At 53.7% G+C, this 27,532-nt stretch overlaps 1 protein-coding gene across 1 annotated transcript; it reads left to right on the top strand.

Moving 5' to 3' along the window:
* The first annotated feature begins 7,919 nt into the window (after nt 1-7,919).
* NCF4 (neutrophil cytosolic factor 4) lies at nt 7,920-24,593 on the top strand. Its single transcript, XM_027595691.2, has 10 exons — nt 7,920-8,090; nt 13,133-13,217; nt 13,545-13,698; nt 15,857-15,927; nt 18,745-18,872; nt 20,040-20,097; nt 20,768-20,866; nt 22,628-22,758; nt 22,985-23,050; nt 24,218-24,593. The coding sequence occupies exons 1-10, from the start codon at nt 8,059-8,061 to the stop codon at nt 24,411-24,413; spliced, it is 1,020 nt and encodes a 339-aa protein (XP_027451492.1). The 5' UTR covers nt 7,920-8,058; the 3' UTR covers nt 24,414-24,593.
* The last annotated feature ends 2,939 nt before the right edge of the window (nt 24,594-27,532 follow it).

Genomic DNA, 27,532 nt, shown 5'->3' with positions numbered 1-27,532 from the left:
CCGGGACTTTCTCAACAAAGGAAGGCGGCAAGCATGAATTCTAGGGGATTTTAGCAGTTTCTGGTTAAGAAGAAGAAAAGCATAGAGTAAGAAAGAGTAAGAATTTGCATTCCCCCTAGGAATAAAATTTGCAATGCGTGCCAACTGAGCAGGTGTCAGTAGCTAATATAAAATGCCTCCTTCTCCCAGTTCCTTCTGTAAATACTTATTGAGCCCTCAATTATATCAGGCTCTAGCTGCGTGCCTTTTGTAGAGGAAAAAACTGCCGGTCAGAGTGGTTGAGTGAGCTGTCCGAGGGCCTGTGCTTCTGTTCCCAGCATGGGCTCCTCCTGCCTGATGGGAAGCAGGAGCTTCCCTTGGGACGCCCTAGCGAGGAGCTGGACTTGGGTCCTACCAGGCGGGCTGGGCGTTGGGAAAACAGAAAGTGCGCAAATTATTTTAGCAGTGAGAACTTAATATAGGGGGTGGGTTGTACAGATCTTGGAGGACTGAAAAGCAAAAGGGGACACTGAGGTAACCAGATAGAGTACCTGCTTCCTATGGCAGTGGGAACGGAAGGAAGAGAGTGGGGTTGTTGCAACCTAGAAGCTTGGAGGAGGAGCAGATGGAGGGGAGGTTGCTCAGCTGGTGTTGGTGCCTCAGAAGCTTGGAGAAGGGCCCTCAGGGAGCTGGGACTCAGAACTTCAGACCTCTGAGGAAGGCCTGGGGTGAGGCTCATCTTGGGGACAGGAAAAAACTAGAACTGACTTTCAGGGCAGTGTTGTTGGGTACTGGGAGCAAACAGAAGGGAGCAAATGCCTTCCTCCTCTGCATCCTTCTGGTCTCCTGGTAGGAGCTACTATCGGCAGAAATGAATGGGAATCAGTCTGCCAAGCAGTAATGTGGTCTGGACACCCAACACCAGCTCCCGAGAGCTGAGCATAGAAGGGTGGGTCTGGAGCAGAGAGACAGTTTAATAACCAGCCCAGAGGCTGTGACTACATTTAGATGCCCCCCCTTCCCGCCGTGTTTACAGACCTGGAGCCACAGTATCTGAGGCAGTGAGGACCTGGAACCTTGGCACATCTGCTTCCTGATACACTGGCTGGTGGGAATGTAAAAGGGTCCAACCACTTTGAAAAACAGTTTTCTTCTAAAGTTAAATACCATAGGATTCAGCACCTTACTCTTAGATCTTTACCCAAGAGCAATGAGACACACATCCACACGAGCCTTTATGCTTGAATCTCTGTCATAGCTTTGTTTTAAAAACCCTAAACTGGAAGCAGCCATAATGCCCATCAGTTTGTGAAAAGATAAGCAACTATGGTATATCCATATAAGAGACTACTACTCGGTCATCAAAAGAATAAATTACTGATGTATGCATCAACAGCAATGAATTTCAGTAGCCTGATACTATGTGAAAAAAGCCAGACACAAAAGACCACATACTCTGATTCCATTTGTATGAAATTTCAGAAATGACAAAATAGAATAATAGGAAGCAGATCGGTAGTTGCCAGAGCCTCGGGCAGGGTAGGGAGGTCCGAGGCAAGGGGCACGAGGGATCTTTTTGGGATCATGGAAATGACCTATATTGTGACATGGTTGGTTACATAATTGTCAAGACCCATTGACCTGTGTGCTTTAAGTCAGTGAGTTTTATCGTATGCAAACGACACTTGATAAAGCTGATTTTTAAAAATCGAATCAGAAAGCTGTTAGTAGGGGGTGCTTAGTCTACTTACATCCAGTGCCACCTCCCGTGAGCTATCGTCCACACGGCAAAGGGATCTTTAAAAAATGTTGATCAGATTACATCACTCTTTATTTAAACACTGTGATGGATTCTCTTTCCTCTTTGAATGAATTCCAGAGGATTACTGTCCCTCGGTCCTGCTCACTGACCCCAACACTTGCAGGGATAGGAGCCATAGTGCCAACGGAGACCCAGGCACTGGGTATCTACACACAGGAAGTTGTAGATCAAGCCAACCGACTGCTACTAAAACAAGTTCTATCCTACCTTCTCAGGCAGACGTTCGTGAAAAGCTGGAAGGCCAGGTTCAAATTGAGAATTCTGGGAGTCCTTGGAGTTCTGTGCCGGAAGATGATGCCGTGGAGAGACAGATGCTAAGCTACGGGTTCCCCCGCCCCTTGCCTTTCAACCCTGGCTCCATCTGAACTTGTGAGGACACCGGCTAGGCCTCGGGAGAAATTTGTGTCTGTGACCCCCTGGGGGCATGGAACCGGGGAAACTGGATTCTTCTGTATCTCCAGGCTTCTCCAGGAATTGTACTTTGTTCTGTATGCATGTGTGTATGCGTGCATGTGTGCATATGTGGGCATGCGTGCATGTGTGCATATGTGGGCATGCGTGTACATGCATGCCTCTGAGTTTATAGCTGCGTGTGTTTGCACGCCGCGAGTGTGCCGGTGTGTATGCATGCCTACATGTTTATGTGTGTATTTCAACAGCAGGGGGAGCACACTGAGGGCAGCAACTGTCCCAGATTCCTGTCTGTATCCTTTATACCTGTGCGGAGTGGATGCTAAATGAATGCTTGTGGAATGAATAAATGAAAGAATGGGGGCAGGTCTAGCATAGTTACTGTGTTTTGGAGTCATCCAGATTTGAGGTCAAAATCTGACCTTGCCACTCACTCACTAAGTCACTTTGCTTCAGGCTCCTGATCCTGTAGAGACTCAGTTTCCTCATCTCCAGACCAGGGATAAAAATAGGACCTATTTTATCGGGGTAGGTGTGAGGATTAAGTGGCAATAACCGGAGCCGACATGTACTGAGCTGAACTTTGGGGCAGGCACTGTTCCAAGATTTTACAAGTGCTAACTCATATACTCCTGCAATTTTATGGTGGAGGGGCTGTGAAACCGTAAACTCAGGGCATCTCGGTGCCTATTTCGGATCAGTGGGAGAGGAGGTTCAGGGTCCTTAGCCTCTGGGGGCATCTTCTCGCGAGCCCTGCTCAGATTCGGACCGACGGGCCCTTCTGGGGAGGACAGTGGGATCCAGCACGCAGGGCTCCTCCGGGGCTAGCTCACAATTTGACCCTCTAGTGGGGCTGTTCCTTCTACTGCGGCTCAGGACATTTCTCCTCTAGGTGGCGCTGCAGAGCGAGAACCGGGATGTTGAGTTGCGGCGCCCCCTGGTGGTCGTTTCCGTCAACACATTGATTGAGTGCTAAGCCGTTTCCAGAGACAAGTGCGGCGGGAGTGGGTTAGAGGAATGTGGGGAAAAATTAGAATCTAATGTGGTCAGTTTTAAGACACAGAGGATCAAAGTGCGCATGGGGAGATAGATCAGGAGGGGTCCAATCCATACCAAGAAAATTATTCTCAATAACAACAACATTAACATTTGTAATTTACTGACCACCTTCCGCGTGTGGGTGTTGTACTAAGCCCTTGGCATTCATCATCCTGTTTAACCCGCCTCCAGAAAGTATGCATCCCAAGGACAATTGCTTTTATCTGGAGCCCGGCACACGCTGGGTGTCTGGCACGTAGTGGGTCCTCGCTACATTTTGAAACAATGAGCAATGCAGTAACCCCAGGAAGCAAATATTACCATCTCCACTTAGAAAAATGAACAAGAAAAATGAACTTCCAGTCAGCCACATGCCAGAGTCAGGGCATCTGGGTTCCGCACCCAGCTCTGCTGCAAGCCAGGGCGCCAAAGAGAAGGCAGAGCCTTCTGCCTTCAGGGAGCTTGCTGTCCGATTGGCTTCCTCCACACCCTCTGTCTCCAAATACCACTCCCTTGGGATTGCCAGGGGTGGCTATTTATGGATCAGGGAGGAGGTCCAGTGAAGCTCCCCTCATAAATTACAAGGAGAGACACATGTGGGTCAAGATTGGGGAATTCAGTGCGTGAGGGATCGCCAGGAATCTTGCTCAGCCTAATCTGGGATTTTCCTTCTCTTCCCTAGGAGAACTGATGACTCAGGCAGCAGGCATTTGCTGAGCTCCCCTAAGGAGCTCCTGGGGCATCATCGCCTGGTCCTGCCTCCTCCCCAGCCCCCGCCTGCCACTGTGCCCTATTTCCCGGGGCTGGAGCTCTCGGGACCACCGGCTCCTCGGAGGCCGAGGCCGTGTTCCTCATCTTTAAACCGAGCGCCGCGCTTTAGCTCAGATACGCCGGCACCCGAATCAGTCAGGGTTGAAGAGTGCTGTGCATGTTGTGAGTTTTAGAGCCAGGCCTCAATCCCATTCAGTCCTCTGGGAATCCCTCGGGTGTGGCCTGAGCATATGGAACCCTGCCTTGGAGATGTCGCTATGAACAAGACATAAGAATTGCGGTCCGTAATGCAGCGATGCCCCTTCTCGGAGCGGCCCCTGCCCTTTGTTGTTGACTTTTTGCACCTGCTTTCTTTCGGCCTTCCATCCTCCTTGTCACTGTCAGACTGTCACTTAACTGTCATTTGCTTCCAACCCCTCCCCCGCGACCCCCCCCTCCCCCAGCGATTTTCCTCCAGATTCGAATCTCCGGGTTATTAGATTTGGGTATGCTCTCAAAGTAACCTGGGGAAGGGAAGGCCAGAGGTGCTTCCTTCTGGGAATAAAATATCTGAGCTCCAGTGCCTGGGCGGGGGAGCTACCCATCCCACTGTTCCATGACTCTTGTTTACTCCCAAGCCGTGGCCCGAGGAGGTTATCAGAAGTCAGCTCTTGATACGCCAGAGGTCACTCCAGGCATTTCTTTGTACCTCCCCAGAAAGGCTCGATAAACACTAGCTTAATGAAATGTGTGAAGAGCTTGGCTCCTCTTCCTGGCTAGTCTTCTGCCTCGTTCTCCACCCCTGCAGCCGCAGCAGGACGGGTGCCTACTGCTGACAGAGTGTCTGGTCTCAAATTACACCGTATCAGAGCTCGGACATAAAATTAGCAGCAGTGTTCTGTGTATGAGGAGCTAGAGAAATACCCATATTCAGCAGAACCACGGGCAGGGGGGGGAAGAGCTGGCCCCCCACAGGCCCTGGGGCCCTTCCCTGGACAATATTCCCATCCCCGCACCCCTCCCCCCCACTGCGGAGGCAGGGATGGCTGCCTGGGGGCTGAGTCAGGGCCACACACAGGAGGCTTCTTGGGGGGTGGGGGGGAGGGAGTGGGGGATGGGAAGGCAAGACCTTGAGAAATCTGGGAAGGTGAACTTGAGGGCTTGTTGTCCCTGAAACACACACACACTGAAAACTATGAACAAGAAGAAGAAATTCCCATGTGTCTAGGCACTTTTCATACATTTTTCCCATTAATTCCCAATACCACCCCATTCAGTAAGCCTGTTTTACGGTGGGTAAAGAAAGGATCAAAAAGGACATACTGGTCGCCCGAGTTTGTATGTTATAAATGCATTCGTGTTCATGCCCACTTAGATCCCAGCACGTAAACGGGGCCTCTCATACTCACAGTCTCACTGCTGTGCACTATGCTGTGTGCTCTTGCGTGGATGCAACTTAAACACACTCACACGTCCCCACACAGAGTTGTATGTGTTTATATCCACATTTATGTGCAACTGTATGTGTTGCCAACCATACACCTATGATGATACAATCACATGACAGTGCTGTGTCACACTTCCTGGCTAAGATTGTCACTTCCTGTCTTTCCTGACCAACTCTAGGGCTGCATTGACCCCGGCCACGGCTGGGTGCTTGCAGCTCTTGGTGCTTACAGACATCTGCCATGTCTGTCACTTCACCCTGTCCTTTGACTCTGCGTTTCATTGCTTTACACTGTAGACCAGGAGCCCTGAGACACCAGTGACTGGGTTGGAGTCATTAGTTATATTATCTCTAGTTCTCCGGGTGTGAACTCTTCCGTATGTTGAGTCTGTCAGCTGTCTTTCAGAGTGTAGGTGTTCTTTACACAATTTTTAACTTCGACTTCTGAACTCACAGGGCAGTTTTGTTGTTGCTCCTATAGACTCATGGATTCCAAACTGTTTTGATGTAATGCCTCAGCTTGGGATTTCCGCACCGTGTGGGTAGCTTGGATCTGGGCCTCGCGCTAGTGCATGTTTCAGGCTTGAGACTCTGATCTGGTGTACGTACCCTTTGTTCTACTCCTGGCCTGGGAGAGTATCTCCATTCCTGCTGTGATCCCAGGCTGATAGCTGAGAAAGGCTGGTCTTCTAATCAGTTCTGACGCCTGGCCTCACACTGGGAACTCAGATTTGACTTCTTGGCAATGGCAGGACACGTAGCCCAGGCCCAGTCCCAGATTAGGCATTACAAATCTCAGCCCCAATAACCCATCTCCACCCTTAGTTTTCCCGTGGAGTGTGAGGCACCAGCCCCTCTCTCTGGTCTAGGTTCTCCCTCTGTTAGAACCGGAATATTACACTTTCTTGCTTGTGAGCTAGGCTCTATGTGTTTAAAGTACTAAAGAATGTATTATCCGGCCTTTTTCGTATGTCTGGAGTAGGTTGGGGGAATTTCAGCTTGTGTTTACCCTGCCGTCTTATCTCTGTCTTCCAGATGCTTTGCTCAGTGAATAGTCATTGATTGCCTCTCATTTTTCAAGGAGCACATAAAGGATCTTGGTTTCAGAAGGGGCCTTGGCCTGGTGAAGAGAGGGAGATCCTCACTGAGTCAGGAATGTGGAGCTGGGCCCGGAGCATGTTCCCTCCTGGGGACTCTGGCTTCACCCTGAACTCTATTTGGGGCAGAGGGTGCCATGGGGTGGCTGGCTGGAGCAGGGATGAGGTTCAGAGGAAGGGCTTGAGGTTGCCAGTTGCCATCCATTCTTATAGCCAGATAGCCCTCAGGATCCTGAGAATGCTCCTGTCCCCATTCCCTCCGTCTGGGAGGTAATCAAGGGACTGTTGTAGGAGACCCTGGCTCTGGCCTGCACGCAGCCAGCTCTGTCCCCCCAGACCCTTGTCCCAGTCCTAGGGGCACTGCTATGGCATGGGTTCGGGACAGATGGAGTCAGAAGGCCCCATCCTGTGATGCCCATGGATGGCAAAGCATGGCTGTTTCTCATCTCTACTCTCTCTCTGCTGTTCTTCTGCTTTGCATCTGCAATGCATGAGTGAGCGTTGAGTGTGGATGAGAGAGTGTGAGTGTGTGTGTGGTGGGTTGGGGGTTACTGGGTGTGGCTGTGGACTTCTCAGAGAGCTCCCTTCAGAATCCAGTAGCCATACCGGGGAGGGGACCCATGGAATCACCAGCCAGAAGCATCCCCTGAGTACTGGAGGCAGGCAGGACCAGGAGTTTGCACTTTCTCCTTAAGTGCAAGGCGAAGCAGTTGAAGAGTTTAAGCAGGAAAAGGTGTGATCAGGTTTGTAACATAAAGTTCACTGTGGTTGGCAGATCCAGCAAGGACCGGCTGGCTGTGCCAGGCCTGGGGATCTAGGAATGAGGAGAGTATAGCCCAGAGCTGCTGGGGAAGGGGAAGACAGAAGCATAAACCAACATTCACACTCTATACGGCAGAGGCAACTGAGTGCTAATTCTGTTGGGGAAACCAGGGAGGCTTCCTGGAGGAGGTGGCATTTGCCCAGAGCCTGAGGGATGGCAGGCAAGGTGGAAGCCAGCACTCCAGGCCTAGGGAATAGTTTGGGCAAAGGCTTGGCAGTGAGAGTGAGAGGGTTGGGAGTGATGAGCCAGAGGATGAAAAGAGACTCTCCAAGTTCATGAGGCCCCTTGGTGGCTGAGCCAGCACAGGGACCCTGTCTCTGATGGAATGGAGCTCTCTGATGCCCAACGGCAGCCCAGCTCCAAGAAAGCACATCGAGGAAGTCCTCAAAGCCCCCGAGTCAGTGGATTCCTGCAAACCCAGCATCCAAGCGTGGGCACTTCCCCAATTGCAGTGCAGCTGGGAGGTGGGGAAGAGGAAGTGTGGGGCCAGGGCTAGACCTAGAGAGCCCAGAGGAGGAGCCTCTTCTAAATGAGAGAGGGAGGGGTGGGGCCTCCCCAGGGGTGGCTCTTGGGGACTCCTGGGACCACAGCAGAGACGCAGGGTGGCTAGTGGTGAGTGAGAGGTGAACTCGGCCTCGGGGCCTGGCCAGGTGAGATTCTTGTCATCCTCTCCCCGGGAGCACTGACGACCATGGCCTTGGCCCAGCAGCTGCGGGCCGAGAGGTGAGTGTGGGGGCAGTGCCCTCCCTGGGCCTCTGCCCTGTTCCCGGACGACCTTGGGGGACAGAGGCCCACCCTCCTACAGCCCCTTATCGAGGTCACAAAAGCTAAGAGGCTGGAGCTGAGTCAGAACCTGAATGTTCAGAAATGCCGATTCTCAGAAGTGTTTCAAGGAAGCCTCCAGTCGTGGCTCACTTCCCTCAGGCACAGATGAAGGCACGGAGGCTCAGAGAGGGGAAGTGACTGTCCCAGGGTCACACGGGAGTGGGTGTGAGTCTGCACAGGTGTCCTGGGTCCCAGGCTGGAAGATGGCTTTCCATCTTCTGTTCAAACAGAATCACAGGATCTGGCTTCTTCCTCTTTATCTGGGCCTGGCTCAAATGTCAAAAGTCTTCCCTCACGGTCCCTACGTTGCTCTCTGACGGCTCGCCCTGTTTCCCTTTCCTGCAGAGTCCTTAGACCACTTGCATAATATTCTATGCTGGCTCGTTTGTTTTCTGTATCACTGGCTCTCCCATCAGCAGGCCCCATGAGGGTATTTGTCCCCCCATCACTGCTGTACCCCCAGTACGTAGAGTAACACCAGCATGGACTAAATGCTCTGGAAATGCTGCCGGATGAGTGAATCGGTGAATGGATCTTTGAACTGGAGAATGTCCGTGGCTCCTTCTAGTCCAATCCTGGCGTGGTACCGATGAAAAAAATGAGGACCAAGGAGGATAAAGTCCTTCCTCAGGGTCACCTGGAGCACAGCCTCACCAGGGCCTATCTCTCAGCAAGACTGCGCCCTGAGCTGTAGGGGACCTGAGGACACAGGGCTTGGCTCCTGCCCTGGGTTGGAAGAGCCGGTGACATCAGAAAGAGAGCGTGCCCACTGTCAGATGGGTCAGGCTGGTTTAGGTCAAAGTTGGCAGCAAAGGGTCCACAGTGGAGTCTGGGGGCTGGAGGTGGAATTGCCAAAGGCTGAAGGTCGGGGGGGCAGCTAGTCAAGAAGGGCCTTGGTGAGCCGGAGGGCGGTGCAGGGGCTGGGGCTGCCCCACCAGGTTCTCTTCCCCACAGGTTCTCACTGGACACTGAGCCGAATGCACGAACACACAGGAAGTGGCTGCCATGTGAGGCTCGTGGCACTTCCTGTTTGTCAGGGAATGTCAGAAGCCAGGACACCCACCAAGAGCCACCCCCTGTCCCCGACGGTGTGCTCCCTCCCTCCCACTCCCTGCTTCTTCTCAGCCACTCTTTTGCCCCTCGGAGGAGGAGGAAGGGGCTCCCTCCTGCCTCCCTTCATGGGGCCATGGAGCCAGGTCTTGGGGTCACTGGGCTCCCTGCCCCTCAGGTGCCCTGGATGTGCTCTGCTTGAAGCCAGAGCAGAGGACAGAAAATGGGGGTGAGGGTCCAGCAGGATTTTCTAAGACCCCAGGCCCCAGACACCCAAAGTTCGAAAGGACTGCCTTGGGGTGGTGAGTTTGGTTCCAACAAACATGTTTTGAGCACCTACTGTCTGCAGGAGCCACGAAACCTGGCCTCGCTGCCACCTGAGGGCCTTTCCAGGCCTCGGTCAGCCCCTCCCATCCAGGCTCCACAGTGGACTTTGCGTGAATAACATGGGCGCGTAGGAACCCAGAGCAGCCCGGCCCCAGAAGGCCCCGAGTTGACTTCAGCTCTGAGGGGTCCTGGCTGAGATCTCCAGGGCAGTGGCTCTTCTGGGGGGATTTCCAGTCGGGTTTGCTGCACCCCTGCCTCCGCCCTGGTGTAGCAGCTTCCTGCCTCAGCCCCCAGCAGGCAGCCAGGCCGTTCCCATGCTGACCACCAGAGGACTTGCTAAGACACATGGGGTGGCCCCGCATGGAGCACCCACTATGTGTCGGGTACTGCTCTGGGCCTTGGGAGTGCAGCAGTGGACAGGGTCCCGGCTTTTGTGGGGAATCGGGGGCTGGACTTGGTATGGATGAGACCTCCTGACCCATGCCATCCCAGCGAAAGCCTCCCTCGCCCAGCACCTCAGGGCAAGGCTCAGGGCCTCTGTGATGGGCCTGCCAGTGTCTCAGATTACTTTCCACCCCTCGTTCTGTGTTCTGGCTGTGCTCAGACAGCCCCCGCCCCAAAGTTCCTTGCACTTGCCCCCTCTGGCACGGCTAGAGCCTTTGCACTCAGTTTCCCTTGCCTGTCGTCCTGTGGCCAACTCCTCTTTGCTTCTCCTGCTGACCCAGCCCCCCTTCTTCCAGGAAGCCCTCCCTGACCACCCTCCGTGTGAGTGAGCCATGAACCTTGGACATGCATAGCACCCTGCTTTTCTCTCTGATGGACGTAAGCCCCCTCTTCGAAGTGCCTGCTTGCCAAACTCTCCTGCCCACTGCACTACTAGTCCTCGGTGGGGTGGTGGTGGTGGGGGGATTATAATAATGGCCAGGCTCTAGGATGGCTCAAAACACCATGTGCTTTTCCTTCACAGCCTCCCTGACCATTGAAACGATGTTGTTATTTGTTTAGTGTCAAACTTCTTCACTCAGCCATGAGACCCAGGAGGGCAGAGGCCATGTCCAAATGTGCTTAGAACAATATGGGAGCTACACTCCGTGCTAACAAGGGTTTGCTCTTATTATTATTATTATTACCTCAGGTGGGGGAACAGAGGCAGGGGGCTGGGATTTGTCTATGTGTGTGCAGTGAGCTGTTGGGACAGCAAACTAGGAGCAGTGTGGCGGTGTTTGGGAACAAAATTCTGCTTAGGCTCAAATCCCAGCTTCTTGATTTACTTGGGCAGGTTCTGTAACCGCCCTGTGCCTCAGTTTCCCTGTCTGTAAAAAGGTACCAGAAGAGCATCTGGCGCATAGCGCACATTCAGGGAACGGTTAAATGTAGTTATGACCCAACCTGGCTGAGTCCCTGCCCAGGGCCATTTCTATGCTCTGGTTCCTTCCTTCCTGTCCGCCCCCACCCCCATCCCACTGCAGATGAAATAACCATGAGATGCACAGCCTCTGGGGAGAAGTGGAGGAGGAAGCTTCTCCCAAGGGTGTTGCCATGGGGCCCTGTGTGGAAAGTGAGGGGGGAGGCTGCCAGTGGCCACAAAGTTGCTTGGGAAGTGGTGGGGATTTCCTCTGCCTGCCCATTGCCACCCTGAGGCCCCCCCCGCCCCCACCGTGGCAGCCGCCAGTGTCCTGAGGTAGCCGGAGGTCCCACGCAGCCCAGGCCACGTGGGGACCCGCAGCAGCTGGGACTGGGTGTACAGACTGGGAAACCGATCTCCCCGAGGGCCTGGCCAGCTTGCGGATGTGGCAGCCCCGCCCCCACTCCCACCCGGTCTCCCAGTGGCTCAGGACTCGGCGACCCCTGGCTACTCTTTCTCTGTCCCCTTGGCTGTCTGCCCCCTCTGCTCACAGATTGCTCTTCCCGGGGGAGGGGGCCTTTACCACCGGTCACGGGCACATGGTACCTCCCCAACTCCAGCAGAGATCCACCCCCACCCCCATCCCCAACCGCCCCCACTGAGCGCCAGAGCCACAAGAGTTCTTGCCAGACCTCGACCGGGGGGCCCAAGGGCCTCACATTAGTGTGCTTGAAACTCGGTCCATCGGCACTCCCCCCCTCCCAGCCATCCTGGGCAGGAGATGGGTGATATGTAGGTGTCACTCTTGACACTGCCCTTTCTCTCACCTCCAAATCCAAACAGTCCCCAAACCCTGCTGGCCATCGGTCAGGAATGACTCACAGATGGTGGTGTGTCTGCTGGAAATGTGTAAGTCGGCAGGGCACCGAGGAACTCGTGGGAGCTTAAACAAACAGGGACTTATTTGTTCACGTGACAAGACGTCCAGAGGTAGGCCACGGCTGCTTCTGCAGCTCAGTGACCTCAGGACCAGAGTCCCAGAGATTCCTTTAGTCCTCCTCCTGTCTTGGCCTCATGGAGGCAATGTGGCTGCTGTGGGTCCATACGGCACCCCTGCTTCCAAGGTAGGCAGAAGGGGGAAGGTGAGGAAACCCATGCTGGCCTGCCCCTCCCTCTGGATCAGGAAAGCAAACACTCCTGGAGAGGTCCCAGTGCAGATTTCCTCTTAGGTCTCATTGGTCAGAACTGATCACACGGCTGGTCCTAGCTGCAGGGGAGGCTGGGAAATAGGAATGAGATTATTAGGTTTGGGTCAGACCAATCATGGCCTATCACCTTGAGGCTAGGCACACTGCCACCCTAAAAAAAAAAAATGGAGCTCGATTAGCAGGAAGAAGCAGAGGACACAACAATGAAACAGTGTCCACCAAGGGTTGTGTCTCTGTGTCTGGCTCGGGCCCCCACCATCTCTCAGCTGTACCGCTCCAGGGCCTCGAAGTGCTGATCTGTCCCTTCCGTCTCTGCCCTCCCTTTCCTCTGCACACAGCTGCCTGAGTTGGCCACTGTAGGCCGGGATCGTACTGTTTTTACTCTCTTCTGAAGCCTTGTATGGCTCCCTGTTGCCTACAGGAGTTACTTAGCTCAGCACTGGACACCCTCCTCAACCTGGCCTCACCTGTCTGTTCAGTCTCCGATCACAGCTAACTCCAGTCACACTAGACCCGAGCCCACTCCTCGCGCCTTGAAACCTTAGCATATGCTGTTCCCACTGCCTGGAAGACCCCCCCCCCCCCCCCCCGCCTACTTGGTGGATTCCCCTTTGACCTTCTGTTTGACCTTCCAGACCCGGCTCAAACACCACATCCTCCTCTATGAGGACTTTCTCAGCCTGGGCATGATGAACTATTCTCTCTGTGGGACATGCGTTGACTTTGTTTCTCCCTGTATGACCCAGGGCCTCGCCAGGGTCTGACATGATGGATGTTACTTGATGCGCCACTACTGGATGAATAACGCAGCCACAGAGTGATTCGCTCGCCCGTAATATGGCTGCTGATGTACGGCCCTGTCTCCAAGTGTCCGGTCCGTGCCCCAGCCTGGCTCCGGAAGCGGTGTTGACCGAGGAATGCCAGACACACTCTTGGGTCACTTCTGCCTACTTTGGCCCAGCGAGCCCATCAGGTGGTAACCAGGCTCCTTTCCCTCCCGTCTCCCTCAGTGACTTTGAGCAGCTTCCCGACGACATTGCGGTCTCCGCCAACATTGCGGACATCGAGGAGAAGAGGGGCTTCACCAGCTATTTTGTAAGACAGCCCCCTGACCTTCAGCTTCTGACCTCTGAACCTCCAACTCTCTCATCCCCTTAAGTTCCTGACAGGGCGATTTTGTAGTAAATATCTTGAGACATTTTTGATGACTCCAGCTTGGGGCCGGGGGTGCTGCTGGCCTCTGGGGGACGGAGCCCAGGGATGCTGCTCGGCACTGCCCATCGCACAGGGCAGCCCCCCAAGAAGTAGCTGGTCCCCCGTGGACTAGCGAGGTTGAGAAACACTGCTCTACTTCTAGGACCTTCAAACCCCCACCCTCCTCTGCCCCCAGCCTCCCTACACCCTGGCCTGTGTCCTCCCTAGGTTTTTGTCATCGAGGTGAAGACTAAAGGGGGATCCAAGTACCTCATCTACCGCCGCTACCGCCAGTTCTATGCCTTGCAGAGCAAGCTGGAGGAGCGGTTTGGGCCGGAGAACAAGACCAGCCCATTCACCTGCAACCTGCCTGTGCTTCCAGGTAGGCGGCCGTCCCAGTCCCGCGGCCCAGGGAGCCGGGCGTCCTGCCACACGACAGAGCCCTCGGCCTCTGCTTCCAGCTCTGCCACCCCTGGGGCTTACTCTGGGTTTGCCTCCATGCCAACCATTCCGTCCGTGGCCCCTCCTGGCAGTCGCAGCCTGCCACCTCCAGCCTCGTCGCCCTTGACCTCCTGCCCACCCTGCTGCAGCCATCCATCCCTTGGGTATCGCACGGACTCACCTTCAGCGCCCCCTGCAGCCCTGTCTGACAGTGGCCCTCTGACTGCCGCCCAGCTCCCGCAGTTCCCCGGGGGCTCCCCCTCCTACTCTCCTCCGCCGGGACACTGTGGGCACCCCATCTTTGCTTCTGGGCAGTCCGCTCACCCCTTGCCTCCTGGCCTCTCTCCCCAGCTCAGTCCACACAGGCACCTCGGAGAGGCCCAAATCTCTAGCTGCTTGGCGCCTGACCTCTGGAGCCCTGCAGGAGTGTTGGGGTGCCGGGTCCGTGGGGTGGTCTCGGGGTGCACCCCACACCCTGCAGGCCGCATACAAGCACCCTTCCCACAAACAGCGGAGACACTTCCTGACCTTTCCTTCTTCAGGCTCCACACTCTGCCTCCTTCTTGCTCTTGCTTTCTCTCTGTCCCGGCAGAGGTCCCAGAGGAGCTGAAGCTGTCCCCCAGGGGCTCCTGGCTTCTCTTCTCCTCCTTCGGAGCCACTTCCACTCACACCTGCCCCTTCCCTGTCTCTGGGCTGCAGGGGATGGGGGACCCTCCTGTTCTGAGCCCGCCTCCCCATCAGGCTCCAGGGAGCTCGGCCCCTCCCTCCTCGGCAGCTTTCCCCAGAAACCTTGTGGTCTCCTTATACGCTTGCCTTTTCCTTATTTATGGACTCTGCCAGGCTCTCCCATAACCTCCGTCCTCCTGTCTTTAGACAAGCCTGTGCCACGAGGAGGCTTTCCGGCCCTAAGCCCCCTGGAACCCCAACGGCCCTCAGGAGTCACTCACTGTCCCCCTTTTCCCCTCCCTTCCCTGCTCATCCACCGGCTTGGTTTCTGCTCTCACTGCCCCACTGAATTCCCCTTGGGATGGTGGCCCGTGACCTGTTAAGTCGGACTTCCGTGGGCATATCCTGGCCTCACCTTCACTGTCCCGATTCTTCCTCTGGGAAGCTCTCCCTGACCTCCTCCCAGGTCTCTTCCTACCTCACCAGCCGCTCCTCCAGCTCCTTACAGAATATACCCTCTCTGATGCTCCTGGGAAGGTTCTTAGGCGTTCTCTGCAGCACCATCCCCTGCTTTCTTCTCCCTCCCAACACCCTCCCCTGCAACCAGGTAATCTGACCTCTGATTAACTGCTCTCTTGTAGCTGCTAAGTCCCAAAGGCCTCTCTACCCCAGACCTCAGATGTTGCCCTCCTGCTGGACACCAGCCCTTGCCCAGCTCACAGGCAACAGAGCCAGACATTTGTTTGCCTTCTGCTGGGGGTTCTCGGGGGATGGTTCTGCCAGGCACCCCCCCCCCCGACCTAAGGCCCCTGGAGAGGACATTTGTCTTGGGTCAGCCATCATCTCTTTCCCTTTCTCCCTAAACACGCTGCCTTGCTTTTGAGGAATGATTCATTCATCTACTCAACAAATATTGATTGGTGGGGGGCACTATTCTAGACCTTGGGGGGCATATTATAAGTACCTTGAGATTTAGAGAATTCTGATGCCCAAGTCCCACCCCCAGAGATTCTGACTTAATAATTCTGGGGCAAGTCCTACATAATGAGATTTTTAAATGCTCCCTGGGTGACTTAAATGTGCAGCCGGGGTTGAGGACCCCCATCCTAGGTGATGGGATTCAGCTGTGGGCAAAGCAAATCTCCTCCTTTCTTGGAGCCAAGAATCATAAGTGCGTGTGTGTGTGTGTGTGTGTGTGTGTGTGTGTGTGTGTGTGTGTGCACACGCACGTGTAGGTACAGGCAATAAATAAGCAAAACAAGGAAAATATCAGCTGGTGACAGTAAACCCAGAGAATGCAAGCTGAAAGTTGGGGAGGCCCCTTCAACACGGCCGAGCCAGTGAGGAGGATTCCTGGCCTGGGTGGGTGGCTTGGAGCCCAGAGACCACAGTCTTGGGCCAGGTTCCCAGGACAGCTCTTTGCATTTCCACAGCCAAAGTCTACATGGGTGTGAAACAGGAGATTGCGGAGATGCGGATACCTGCCCTCAACGCCTACATGAAGGTAATGGTGGGTCACCTTGGCACCTGGAGGGCCCCTGGGAAGGTAGCATCCCTGGATGTGGCCTGGGAGCTGGCTCTCCTGCTCTGATGGGCCCCATCTTCAAACCTTAATCCTCTCCCCTGGGGAGAGAAACAGGATGTGTTCTGGGGGCTCCAGGCGGAGAGGCAGAAGCAATGGAGAAGGTACAAGGAACCACACTTTGAATTGACAACTCTGGTGTCTGCCAGGTGTTCTGATACCGAGGTGAATAGGATCCAGTATCTGCCCTCAACGTACCTGCTGCCCAGTGTGTGTGTGTGTGTGTGTGTTGGGGGGGAGACAGGTGGGTCACGAAATCACAAAACCGTGGCCTATGTAACAGAGGCGTGATGGGCCAGGGCCCCAGCTCTCTCACATAGTGCCTTTGTTCAAACTAGAGAAAGGCCCTTGGGTATTTCCCAACCTGTAAACTGTCTGCATCCCTAGGAGATGAGAGCACAGAGACAGAAGCACCTTGAAGGCAGAGACCAGATGGTCAAGAAGGCCTTCTACCAATCAGGACTGTGCAAGAAAGGGACAGTGTTCCTCATGAGGTAGTGAGCACCCCGCCACTAGAGGCATCCAAGCCATGGCTTGATGGCAACCTTAGAAAACTGGAGAGGAAAGCCCTCCTCATAGCACAGAGGCACCCTCCCAGCCAGCGAGGGCTCCCCCTCCTCTTCTACTCTCATGGCTGAAGGGCACAGAGCTAGGAGTCTTCAGTCTTCGCTCTGACATTCACTGTTTGGGTGATTTGGGGTGAGTGGCTCATCCTCTCTAGGCCTTGGTTTCTTCACCTATGAAATACGGCAGTGCCTCCAGCTTGCTGGTCTCATGGGAGGGGAGTGATGTTGGGAGCTTCCAGAATGTGAGAGATCATAACTCCTAGTGGAGTGAGCAGTGGGAGGTGGGAGTCTGGAGGAGAAACCCCAGCCCTCTCCAGGGGCTGCAGGAATCCTGGGCTCTGAGCAGAGAAGAGGGACGGTGGGAAGCCCCTGGGCCACAGCAATGGAGGCATCTCCCCTCAAGGGGGCGCTGTGACAGCTTCTCTTTCAGGGTGGATGGAGGCTCCCGTCTCCCCCTGCAGGGCTAGGAGAGGGGTGAGCTCTGGAGGAAGGGATGAGGCCGTGGAGCTGGGGCTCTTCCTCCCACACCTGGAGGAAGCCCATCCTTTCTGTCTGATTTGGTTCCTCAAAGCCCAGGAGTCAATCAGTGCAGGAATCTCTGCTATGGATAACGCCAGCCTATGCTTGAAAGGTTCAGGGACGGGGAGCTCACTACCACGCTTCCCTGCTCATCCTCTGTCGGACAGCTATTAGAAAAATCTGATTCCCTGTAACGTCCACCCACCAGTCTCCCCACTGTCCTCATGGAGAATATGGGTCGTGTGATAATGACGCCTGCCTGGAACGATGTGGGGTGCTTTGACCGGCAGCCGGGAGGCTCTCGATATACATTTGTAGGATAAGCGAATAGGCTTAGTTATTTCTCTCAGTAACTTGTGAGTTAGACGCTATTCACCCTGTCCACAAAGAGGTGGAGCCACTCACTCCGTGTGGTAGAGCGGCTGGATAGGAGGGCTGGGGATTCGAACTTGTGGCTCTGTGTACCCACCATGCTGCGTTGTAATGAAAGCGACAGTGACAGCGATCATTTCCAGCTCTGACGGCGCACCTGTTAGATTAGACGCCTGGTGGTGTTCTAAGTGTCGTGCACGCATCACGCATTCAATCCTTACGCCATCCCACAAGGCAGACGCTAGTATCATCCCCACTTTATTAATGAGCATACGGAGGCGCGCTTGCCCACGGCCACCCAGCTGGTGAGTGGGATTTGATCCCAGGCCCCAGCCTGGCTCAGTGTCTGTACCCTTAAACCCATCTCTGGGCTGCCTCCCAGCCCTCCCCAGATGACAGCCGTGTCCTTTCCGGGCTCTGCATTCCCAGTTCCTCCGGGATGGACTTCTGGGTCCCTCCCCCTCCTGCTGCCTCCATGGGATTCTCCGAGGGGTTCCAGGTGCCTCTGGAGTACTCCCGGGGACCTGTGCATTGTGCAGTTTGGGGGGAATGACTGCCAGGGTCTGGGTACTCTGCATCCTCACGGAGAGCCTAGTGGTGGGTGTAACCAACATGAGAATGACTGAGGGTCCCGACTCCACTGCTTCCTAGCTCTGCCAACTGGGTCAGGTCCTTTGCTTCTCTGAGCCTCAGTTTCCCCAACTGTGTATGAGGCCAAGTATCAGAAAGCACTTTTTAGGCTGTGATACCACAGCTGTTGTTGTTTTGGGTCATTTGAGGTGTCCTTCCTCCCACTGTTATCTGATTTTTTATCTCAGGGCTGGGCCTTGGTGGCAGACGGCTCTGGGTGGCCCAGCTCTGTCACTCGCTAGGCCAGGCAGCCTCGGGCAGGTCCCCTCACCTCTCTGGCACTAACTTTCAGGTTGTTGTGAGACGGAGCGAGGCCACCCGGTGTGGCACTCAATGTGGTGCCTGAACAGTCACCTCCATGTCATTTTACCTGCCATTACCATTATCATTGTGTCTGGAGGCCTTTAGGTTTTCTCCACATGAACTGTCCTCAAGCCAGTTGGTCCCCTCCTGATCTTGAACCCGAGAGGAAAGCTTCTGAAATGTTACGTGTCTTGTATGAAATGAAATATGTTGTTCCTGTGATCAGGCAGAGGAAGCGGTACTAGAAAGAGAGGGGCCAGTGTGGGGGATGGGGTTGGGGCAGGGGGGCTGGGATGTCCAGACCTTTCTGTTGACCGCCCCCCTGTCCTGCCTCCTCTCCCAAACGCAGAGCCTCCTCAGCCTGCCCATCTGGGTGCTGATGGACGAGGACGTCCGGATCTTCTTCTACCAGTCGTCCTACGATTCGGAGCAGGTGCCCCAAGCACTGCGCCGGCTCCGGCCGCGTACCCGGAAAGTGTAAGTGACCGGCCGCTGAGCTCCCGCGGGCCAGGCCCTGGGCCCCTTACCAGGTCTTCCTAACTGGGCGCTCTGTCCCAGATGCCCCCACGGCCAAGGCACGTCTTTTCCCTGGAAGAAGAGAAAAACTAGACATCAGTTCTATCCCTGAACACCCCAGGATGTTCAGCTGGTTAGGTGAGCTTGGAAAACCGAGCACAGGGCCTGGAGGGGTAGAAGGTGGGTGCATTTTGATGTGTGTGACAGTGAGGACCAGAGGACAGGGGCTGGGCCACAGATGAGGAGAGTTGGGTGTCTCAGTCCCCAGTGCGGTTGCCTCAGGCCTCGGGGTGCCTGGAGAGAGTGGAGAGTGGGAGGGAAGGGAGGAGTTGCTCTCTGCACAGACATTCCCAGAGTATCTCCTGGGATGCCTGGTCCCCCGGTCCTGCAGTTCCATGGGGCTGTCTGTGGCTTCTGGTGTATCACATGGGCCCCCAGGGGACACTGCTACTTCCTCACTGATTCCAAAGAGCCCACCACTCCCTTCCAAGCTCCCTCCTAAGCAGAAAATAATCACAGAAAATCCAAGCCACTGTGATAGGGCTGGGCTCCCAGACGCCAGGCCGTTGCCGCTAAGAATTTCAGGGACAGTGCTCCAGAGCCCTGGCCTCCCTCCTGCCTCAGGCTAGTATCTCTGGGTGTCCTCCCAGTGCCTGGCCATCTCCCCGGGGCACGCCGGCAGGCATGGCCTCAATTCCAGCTGAGCCACGTGGCAGCCCTGTGCCCTGAGCCCTGGCACAGAGGGCCTCTCCAACCCATTTCCTTGGCTGAAAAATGAGAGGTTGGGTGTGGGGAGTAGAAGGAAGAACAGATGCGAAAGGGTTGACAAGTTAGGGTGCTGAGCAAATGCGTATCTGCCTCCCCACCTCCTTGCTGAGTCTCTGTTTCCTGGTCCACAAAGGGGATACAGTCCCTCCCCCATGGGCAGTGGGAACCGGTGCGTGTGCGTGTGCGTGTGCGTGTGCGTGTGTGTGATGGCCCAGAGGAGCAACTGTAGCTGCATTTTTAACATCCTCTCCCTTCCCCGCCTTTCCTGCCCCTGATGAGGGGCTGCTTTGGGGACAGAAGCAGGGAGCCAGGCCCTGAGGGAACCAGGAGGGCTGACAGGCCTTCCTTTTCTCTCTGCAGCAAGAGTGAGTCCCCACAAGGCGCCAACTTTGACCGCATGGCAGCTCCGCGAGCAGAGGTAACCTCCACTGGGCCAGGCCGCCCACCTCACCTCTGGGCTCCACCCTTCACCACTGCACCCCTCCTGCTGGGCGCCCTCTGTGTGCCCACACTTGGTGCTGGGTGCTGTGGGTTGGAGGGGCCTCAGCCTCGGCTCTAAGGGCGCCCAACCCAGCTGATAGGAGGTGATATGGGGAGCACTCAGGCAGAGGGGAATGCAGTCATCTGTCATCCGTTCGGCAAGCTTTCCTGGCCTCCTCCAGGCCAGCCCCACCCTGGCGACTGAAACGTCAGAGGTGACTCAAACCAGGCCCTGTCCTCAAGGAGGTCCCAGCTCCCTGGGGACACACATGTAGAAACAGTGTGGTCAGTGCCCTGGGCTTATGGGAGCATTGGAGCCCACACTGAAGCCTGGGGGGCTGAGGAAGGTGCTCGAGCCAGGGAGTTTGGATCCTTGCCTCTCTGTGCTCATCCCACCAGGTCTGAAAGGAGCACCATTCTGGAGTCAGAGAGACCTGGGTTCTAATTCTGGCTCCTCCACTAACAAATGGAGTGGCCTCAGACAAGTCAGTCATGCTCCCTGAACCAGTTTCCTCATCTGTTAACTGGGGCACTGAAGTATGCAAAGCAGTTTCATAGGAATTCAGTGAATGCTCCCTTCCTCCCGCCCTACTCCACTCTTCTCCCAGGCCCTGTTTGACTTCACTGGCAACAGCAAACTGGAACTGAATTTCAAAGTTGGAGATGTGATCATCCTTCTCAGTCGGATCAATAAAGACTGGCTGGAGGTGAGGGTGGGGTGAAGATGGGGGTGAGGTTGAGGGTGAGGAGGGGGGTGAGGATGGAGGTGAGGTTGGAGGTAAGTTTGGAGGTGAGGATGGGGGTGAGGTTAGAGGTGATGTTGGAGGTGAGGATGGGAGTGAGGATGAAGGTGAGGTTGGAGGTGAGGATGGGTGTGAAGTTGGAGGTGAGGTTAGAGCTGAGGATGGGGATAAGATTGGAGGTATGCATGGGAATAAGGATGGGGTGAAGTTGGAGGTGAGGTTGGAGGTGAGGATGGTGATGAGGATGGGGGTGAGGATGGAGGTGAGGTTAAAGCTGAGAATGGGGATAAGGTTGGAGGTAAGGTTTGAGTTGAGGATGGGGCTAAGGGTGGAGGTATACATGGCAATGAGGATAAGGGTGAGGTTGGGGGTGAGGTTGGAGGTAAGTGGGAAGTGAGGTTGTTTCAGGTCTGGTTGTGGGGGAAATCAGAGGGGACAGGGTCAAGGAACGCCCCAGGGAAGAGATGCCCTCTGAAGGCCCCTGTCTTGATCGTTGCTTTGTCCCCACGTGCGGCATGCATGGCCCCTACGGGGGCTCATGGTCACTCGGTGAATGGAGATGGGAGGCCCTGGCCCTGGTTCCAGCTGTTTGGATTGGGTCCTGCTGTTCTTATTTTTTTCTTTTCTTCGTTAGTTTCTTTTTCCTTTAAATTTTTTACTGTTATGTTAATCACCATACATTACATCATTGGTGTTTGACGTAGTGTTCCGTGATTCATTGTGTATAACACCCAGTGCTCCACGGGTCCTGCTGTTCTTAAACAGGATTCCCTTTTGTCGAGGCTCCTGAGGCAGGAGGTGTCTAAAGGAGATGGTGAGACAGGCCCCAGGGGGACTCTGGGGAGGGCAGGGTCCCTGGCGTCCAGGGGCTAGAGAGGCCCGAGGACCGCGGGTTTCACGGACTTGGCAGCTTTGATGGTACCCCAGTCCTGGAGCCCTGTCTTGGGACCCTGTGGCTCTTACAGCTGTCGGGTATTGCTGGGAAACTCTCCAGAAATAGGAAGTGCTTGTTACCTTCCTGTTTTCTGGAAAGTTCTCTATGTTAGTAGGCTGGCCGATTTCTGGCCTCAGGTTAAGGGGAGGGTCAGGGGAGGAGTGAGGGGACTACTTTGAGCCTCAGTTTACATGTCTGTAAAATGGGATGGGGATAATATGTCTTCTCTAGGGTTGTGAAGATTAAGAGAACATGTGGGCAAAACACAGGCAGTGGCTGGGTCATGCGTGGCTGGGGCTGGAGAGAGCTTTCTGTCTGTTGGCTCTAGAGCAGGCGCTCTGTGCTATCTGCAGAATGAATGAATGAATGAGTGAAGGGACCACCTCTTCATCTCCCTTCGTCTGGGTTCCTCCTTAACACCTTGGCCACTGGCTCAGCGTGAAGCACACCTACTTCCTGTGCATTGGCCGTCACCCATTACAGTACGCACTCCCGGCAGGAGGGCATGCCATCCACCCCGAGTCCCAGGGCCTGCCACGTGGCTGGTGCTCACGAAGTCTTTGACTGAAAGACTGAATTAGATGAAAGCAGCTTCCCAGATAGTGAGAGCTTGACTTATTCTAGAACAGAAATATGTCTTGGGGTGAACAGCATGGCGACCTTGGTCACTTTTTCTTCTGCTTCTGCATACGACCTCGTCCACATGATGATAAGGGAGCTGGGGGGGGGGGGGCGTTTGGTTCTGCTCCCTCTCCTCCCACCAACAGGGCAGCCCCTCCTTTCCGCCCCAGGGCACTGTCCACAGAGCCACGGGCATCTTCCCGCAGTCGTTCGTGAAGATCCTCAAGGACTTCCCGGAGGAAGAAGACCCCACCAACTGGCTGCGCTGCTACTACTATGGGGACACCATCAGCACCACCAAGTTCGTGGCCTGTCCACCCCCCTGCCCGCCTCCAGCCCTGCCCCCCACCCCCCCCATCACCCTCTGGGCTCTGAGACCCAAAGCAGATCTCCTCGCCCAACTAAAAGCCCTCCAGATAAGCCATACCTGGGTAACAAGATGTAAGATCCGGTGTGGTCCTGCCGGCCTTGTTCCCGTGTCCCCCTTCGACCCAATGCCCGCTCACCACTGCCCGTTGTCCCCTTAGGGACATTGCCGTGGAGGAGGACCTCAGCAGCACTCCGCTGTTCAAGGACCTGCTGCAGCTCATGAGGTAAGAGGGGCAAGGACGGAGGGCAGGGGTCAGACACGCTGGAGGAGCGGACAGAGGGAGGAACACAGCGCATGAAGGCGCTAGGTGTTTTGCCTATCTCTTATCCCCAGCCCGGCGCTGCGGGGCAGATATCAGCCCCCCCCCCCCCGTGACGGAGATGAGTGGGGGGTCTGCACAGAGACAACACAAGGGCTTGGGGGAGGCCACACAGTTTGTGAGTGGGGAATTTGCAGCTAGAGCTAGAGTCTTCCTAGCGAAAAGCCTTGGACTTGGGTCCTCCGCCATCAGAGAGCCACCACCTCCCAAGAGCCAGCCTATTCACCCAAAATGGAAATAACCTGGCTCTGTTCCTGACTATGAAAGTAATTCCTATTCATAATTAAAAAACACAAGGTGTCAGAAATCACAGAAAGGCAGAAAGAAGTGAACTATAGATAGGCCTCCTCTTGTTATTAGATGCACATGCAGGTGGCCCCAGTGCTCACCTCCACCCTCACCCCATAAATATGACCTCAGCGGGCTGTGCCGTGTCATTCTGGGGATGCACCACAGTCACTGTAGCCACCCCTTCTTGGCCGTTTAGATCATCCTCCGCTTTCTCACTACCAGAAAGAATGCCGTGATTCTCATATTTGGTGACTTGCACGATTGTTCCCTTATGATGAGTTTCTAGAAGTGGAATTTTGGAATCAAGGTGTTTGCAAGCCTGTCAGGCTTCTAAGCCCATTTGTCGAGTTACCCATGGAAAGGTTGTATCCGTTTTTACTGTCACCAACCACGTGCACCCCACATCAGACGGTCCCAATCCTTAAGGAGTTCTCCCCCATAGCTGCTCACAGCTAGCTGGGAACTTGGTTCTACTGTGTGCCTGGCCAAACTCACGCCTCCTCCCCATGACGGTTCTGAGCTCTGCACATGTATACACAAAGCATTTCAAGCTGTGCCACTAATTTACTGTGAAAGCCCCTTCTCCCCCGTAGGTCTCAGTTTCTCCATCTGTACAATGGGAGGACGGACCACACGGGGGATAAGGCCTGTGTCAAGCTCTGACCTCTTCTGATTCCTAGATCCTGGCTCTAAAACTCCCTCAGCCCCTGCTCCCTGTCTCCCTGAGGCTTAGGCCTAAGGCCCCTGGATCTTTTATTAACCCTGGTCTTTCCCACCCAGGCGGGAGTTCCAGAGGGAGGACATCGCCCTAAATTACCGGGATGCTGAGGGGGATCTGGTGCGGCTTCTCTCAGATGAGGATGTGGTGCTCATGGTGAGGCAGGCCCAACGTCTCCCCTCCCAGAAGCACCTCTTCCCCTGGAAGCTGCATGTCACCCAGAAGGATGACTACACGGTCTACAACACTGTCCCCTGAGCTGATGGTGTCCCTGCGGCAGGGAGGGACACATGGTAAGAAGCCCTCCGAGGAGATTAGGACCAGGAAAGCCTGGGAGCATGGGACAGACTTCCCGGTTTGAATCCATGGACCGGCTCGGCTTGGCTTGTATTCTGTCTGTCTGCACACTTGGTCTCAGAATTAAATAAACGCTTTCATCTCAAAGGTCCAGACTGAAAAAGACAGTATCTTCTGAGGAAAGAAAGGAGAGAGAGTAAAATCCTCACTAATAAGCGTCAATTAGGGGTCATTTATATAGGGAAGGGGGCTCTGGTATTGGGCCTGTATTCCAGCTGCCCCATTCCTTTGCTGTGTCCACCAACATCAAGATGTTGGCAGGGCCATGCTTCCAAGAAACCCATTGGGCTATCCTTCCTTGCTCTTCCTAGCTTCTGGTGGTTTTCTGGCATTCTTTGGCATTCCTTGACTTATGAATGCATCATTCCCATCCTCCATATTCACATAGTGTTCTCCCTGTGTCTCTTCACATCTTCTCTCTGTGCATATCTGTCTCTGTGTCCAAATTTCCCCCCCCTTTTTTTTATAAGGACACCAGCCATATTGGATTGGGGCCACCCTAAGCACTTCATTTTGACCTCACTGCCTCTCTATAGATCCCATTTCCATGTAAGGTCCCATTCTGAGGTACTGGGGGTTGCATCCCCCCATCATATATTGGGGGGGATGCAATACAACCCATTAACAGCACACTAGAAAATATCCACTCAACAAAAATCCAACAGACCTTGAAAGCTCCATTGTAGCAAATCCAATTGTTTGGCTTCTAACATGTTGCCTGACCAGACTGATTGAGGGGCCCTAGATAGGACACACTCTTCAAAGAATCACAGCCTCACAAGAAGTAGTGGGGTTCTTCAGTGACCCTCCCTCTCCCCTTCCCCCCAAGCCCCCCATGTCACAGCTGGGGCCAGACCCCACAGCATGGAGGGGTGGGGGTTGTTCTGAAATGCAGAGGTTGAACTGCTGTCAGAATGCTTGAGCCCCAGGGAGGCCATGATGTGGGGAGGCTGGACCAGGGACTCTTGTGATGGGTCAAGGCCCTGGGGTTGAGGGCTGAGTTGATCCTGACAGAGCGACATCCCTGCCTCCAAGTAGAAGCAGAAGGAAACCCCGTCTGGAGTGAAGTGTCCTCACTCTGGGACGATGGATTTAGATGAAGCAAAGGCTCGTAGTCAAAGATCACTAACTGTCCATGAGCGAGAATAGGCAGTGAGAATAAGCAATAGCTTTAGAGCCCCAGGGACTACAAGTTTTTGAACTATGTGACTAAAATGTTTAGACAAATAAAGGATCAAAGCATAAAAACTAACAAGCTGAAGAGAATGACCAGGCAGATTTGTAAAAGAGAGCTGGAATGTACATACATGCTTATGCGTGCACCCATGTGTAGATGTGTGTGTGTGCACCTGCTGAAACAGAAAACCCAGTGGGTGGGTTAGTGTATTAGAGAGGAGAAAACCAGTGCATTGGAAAAGAGAAAATCAAAGACATTACCCAGAATATAATACAGAGAGACAAGTGGTTGGAGAAAATGAAAATGAAGTTAAGAGATACAAACAATAGCATGTGGTTTTGAAAAACCAGAATCTCAGAAAGAGAAAATATAGAGAATGGAGAAGCAATGTTTAAAGAGATGGCAGATGGAGTATTACAAAACTCATGAGAAACTCAAATCTGTGGGTCTAAGGAGTGTGTCTGGACAAGCAGGATAAGTAAAAAAAGTGGTCCATCCCTGGCTACAACATTTTGAAACTGCAAGAACACTGAAGTCAAGGAGAAGATTTTAAAAGTGGAGAAGGTTGAGGTCGCTACAAAATCACAATTAACATGATAAGCAGACTTCTCAGTATCAATGGAAGCCAAAGTCAATAGCATGATATCCACATTTTGGAGACAAAATAACTTGCAATCAAGAATTATATGCTCGGTAAAACCATCTCAACAGTGACGGTGAAATGAACACATGTACAGACAAAAACTGAAAGGTTGCCACCAAGATCCCTGAACCAAAAGTATCTTTAAAGTACATCTTCAAGAAGAAAAAGTTCCTTGAGGGACAGTCTGAGATGCAAGCAGATATGACAAGCAAAAGCAATGGTAAGTATTGTGGTCATTTGTCTTACATTGACTTAACTAAGCTGATACAATATTTCCAAGAATTTCCTTCCCTGTGTGGATCCAGATTGGTGTGAGCCATCAGAGACATTTTGCAAGAGATTCAGAAGGAGGATGTTTGCAACAACAAGCTTCTTTTTAGTAAAGAGATGCTGCTGCAGTTCATGCACATTGTTGCTTATCTGCAAATATATATATATATATATATATATATATATATATATATATATGTCTGCTGGGTCACAGTTTGGAACTTCAGAACACAAAAGTCAAAGAGAAGATCTTCAAAGCAGTGAGAGAAAGTTGAAATCACCACAAAAGAACAACACTTAGAATGATAGCAGGTTTCTCAGTAACCCCTTCAGTGTCAGGTCTCAGCTCCTGTGCTGGATGTGTGCTTAGCTCTGTGCCAAAGGCCACCAGTTCCCTCTGCGAGTCACCCTCACTGGACTCTTGGAAGTGGTGAGAGGCTGACGTGGTTACAGCCCGTCCTCACGATTCCAGCTCACGCCTGGAGGTTTCTGTTTGTCCTTGCTTCTCTTAAATCACACACGTCTTCTATTTTTGACAGCCTGCCTGGCAGACCTGACATGGATACAACAGCATCGTATAAAAGGTTTAAGCAGCTCCCACGATTGAGGAAGATTGAATCCTCAAGGCAAAACTCTTGTTTACATCTTTCCTAGTGATCCTGCTTCTCTGATGGAATCCTGACTCATACACATGCATATAAATTCAAAGAAACATTCTCAATATAAGAATAATAATGTCTAATGTCCAGAGTTAAAAAAAGGACAGAATTAATATATTGGATGCTAAGAATCATACATGCATTGGGAGAGGTGGAATTAAAGTCTGAGATGCTTACGTTATGCATAAGCAGAGTTAAAATTATTTAACGTTGGTCAAATTAAATGTGCATGGTAAAATTTCAATGAAAATCATCCAAAAAATAGGAAAAG

Source organism: Zalophus californianus, chromosome 9, assembly GCF_009762305.2.
Source record: "Zalophus californianus isolate mZalCal1 chromosome 9, mZalCal1.pri.v2, whole genome shotgun sequence".
Classification (NCBI taxonomy): domain Eukaryota; kingdom Metazoa; phylum Chordata; class Mammalia; order Carnivora; family Otariidae; genus Zalophus; species Zalophus californianus.
The sequence above is the reverse complement of the archived record's forward strand: the minus strand, read 5'-3'. Positions and strand labels throughout refer to the sequence as shown.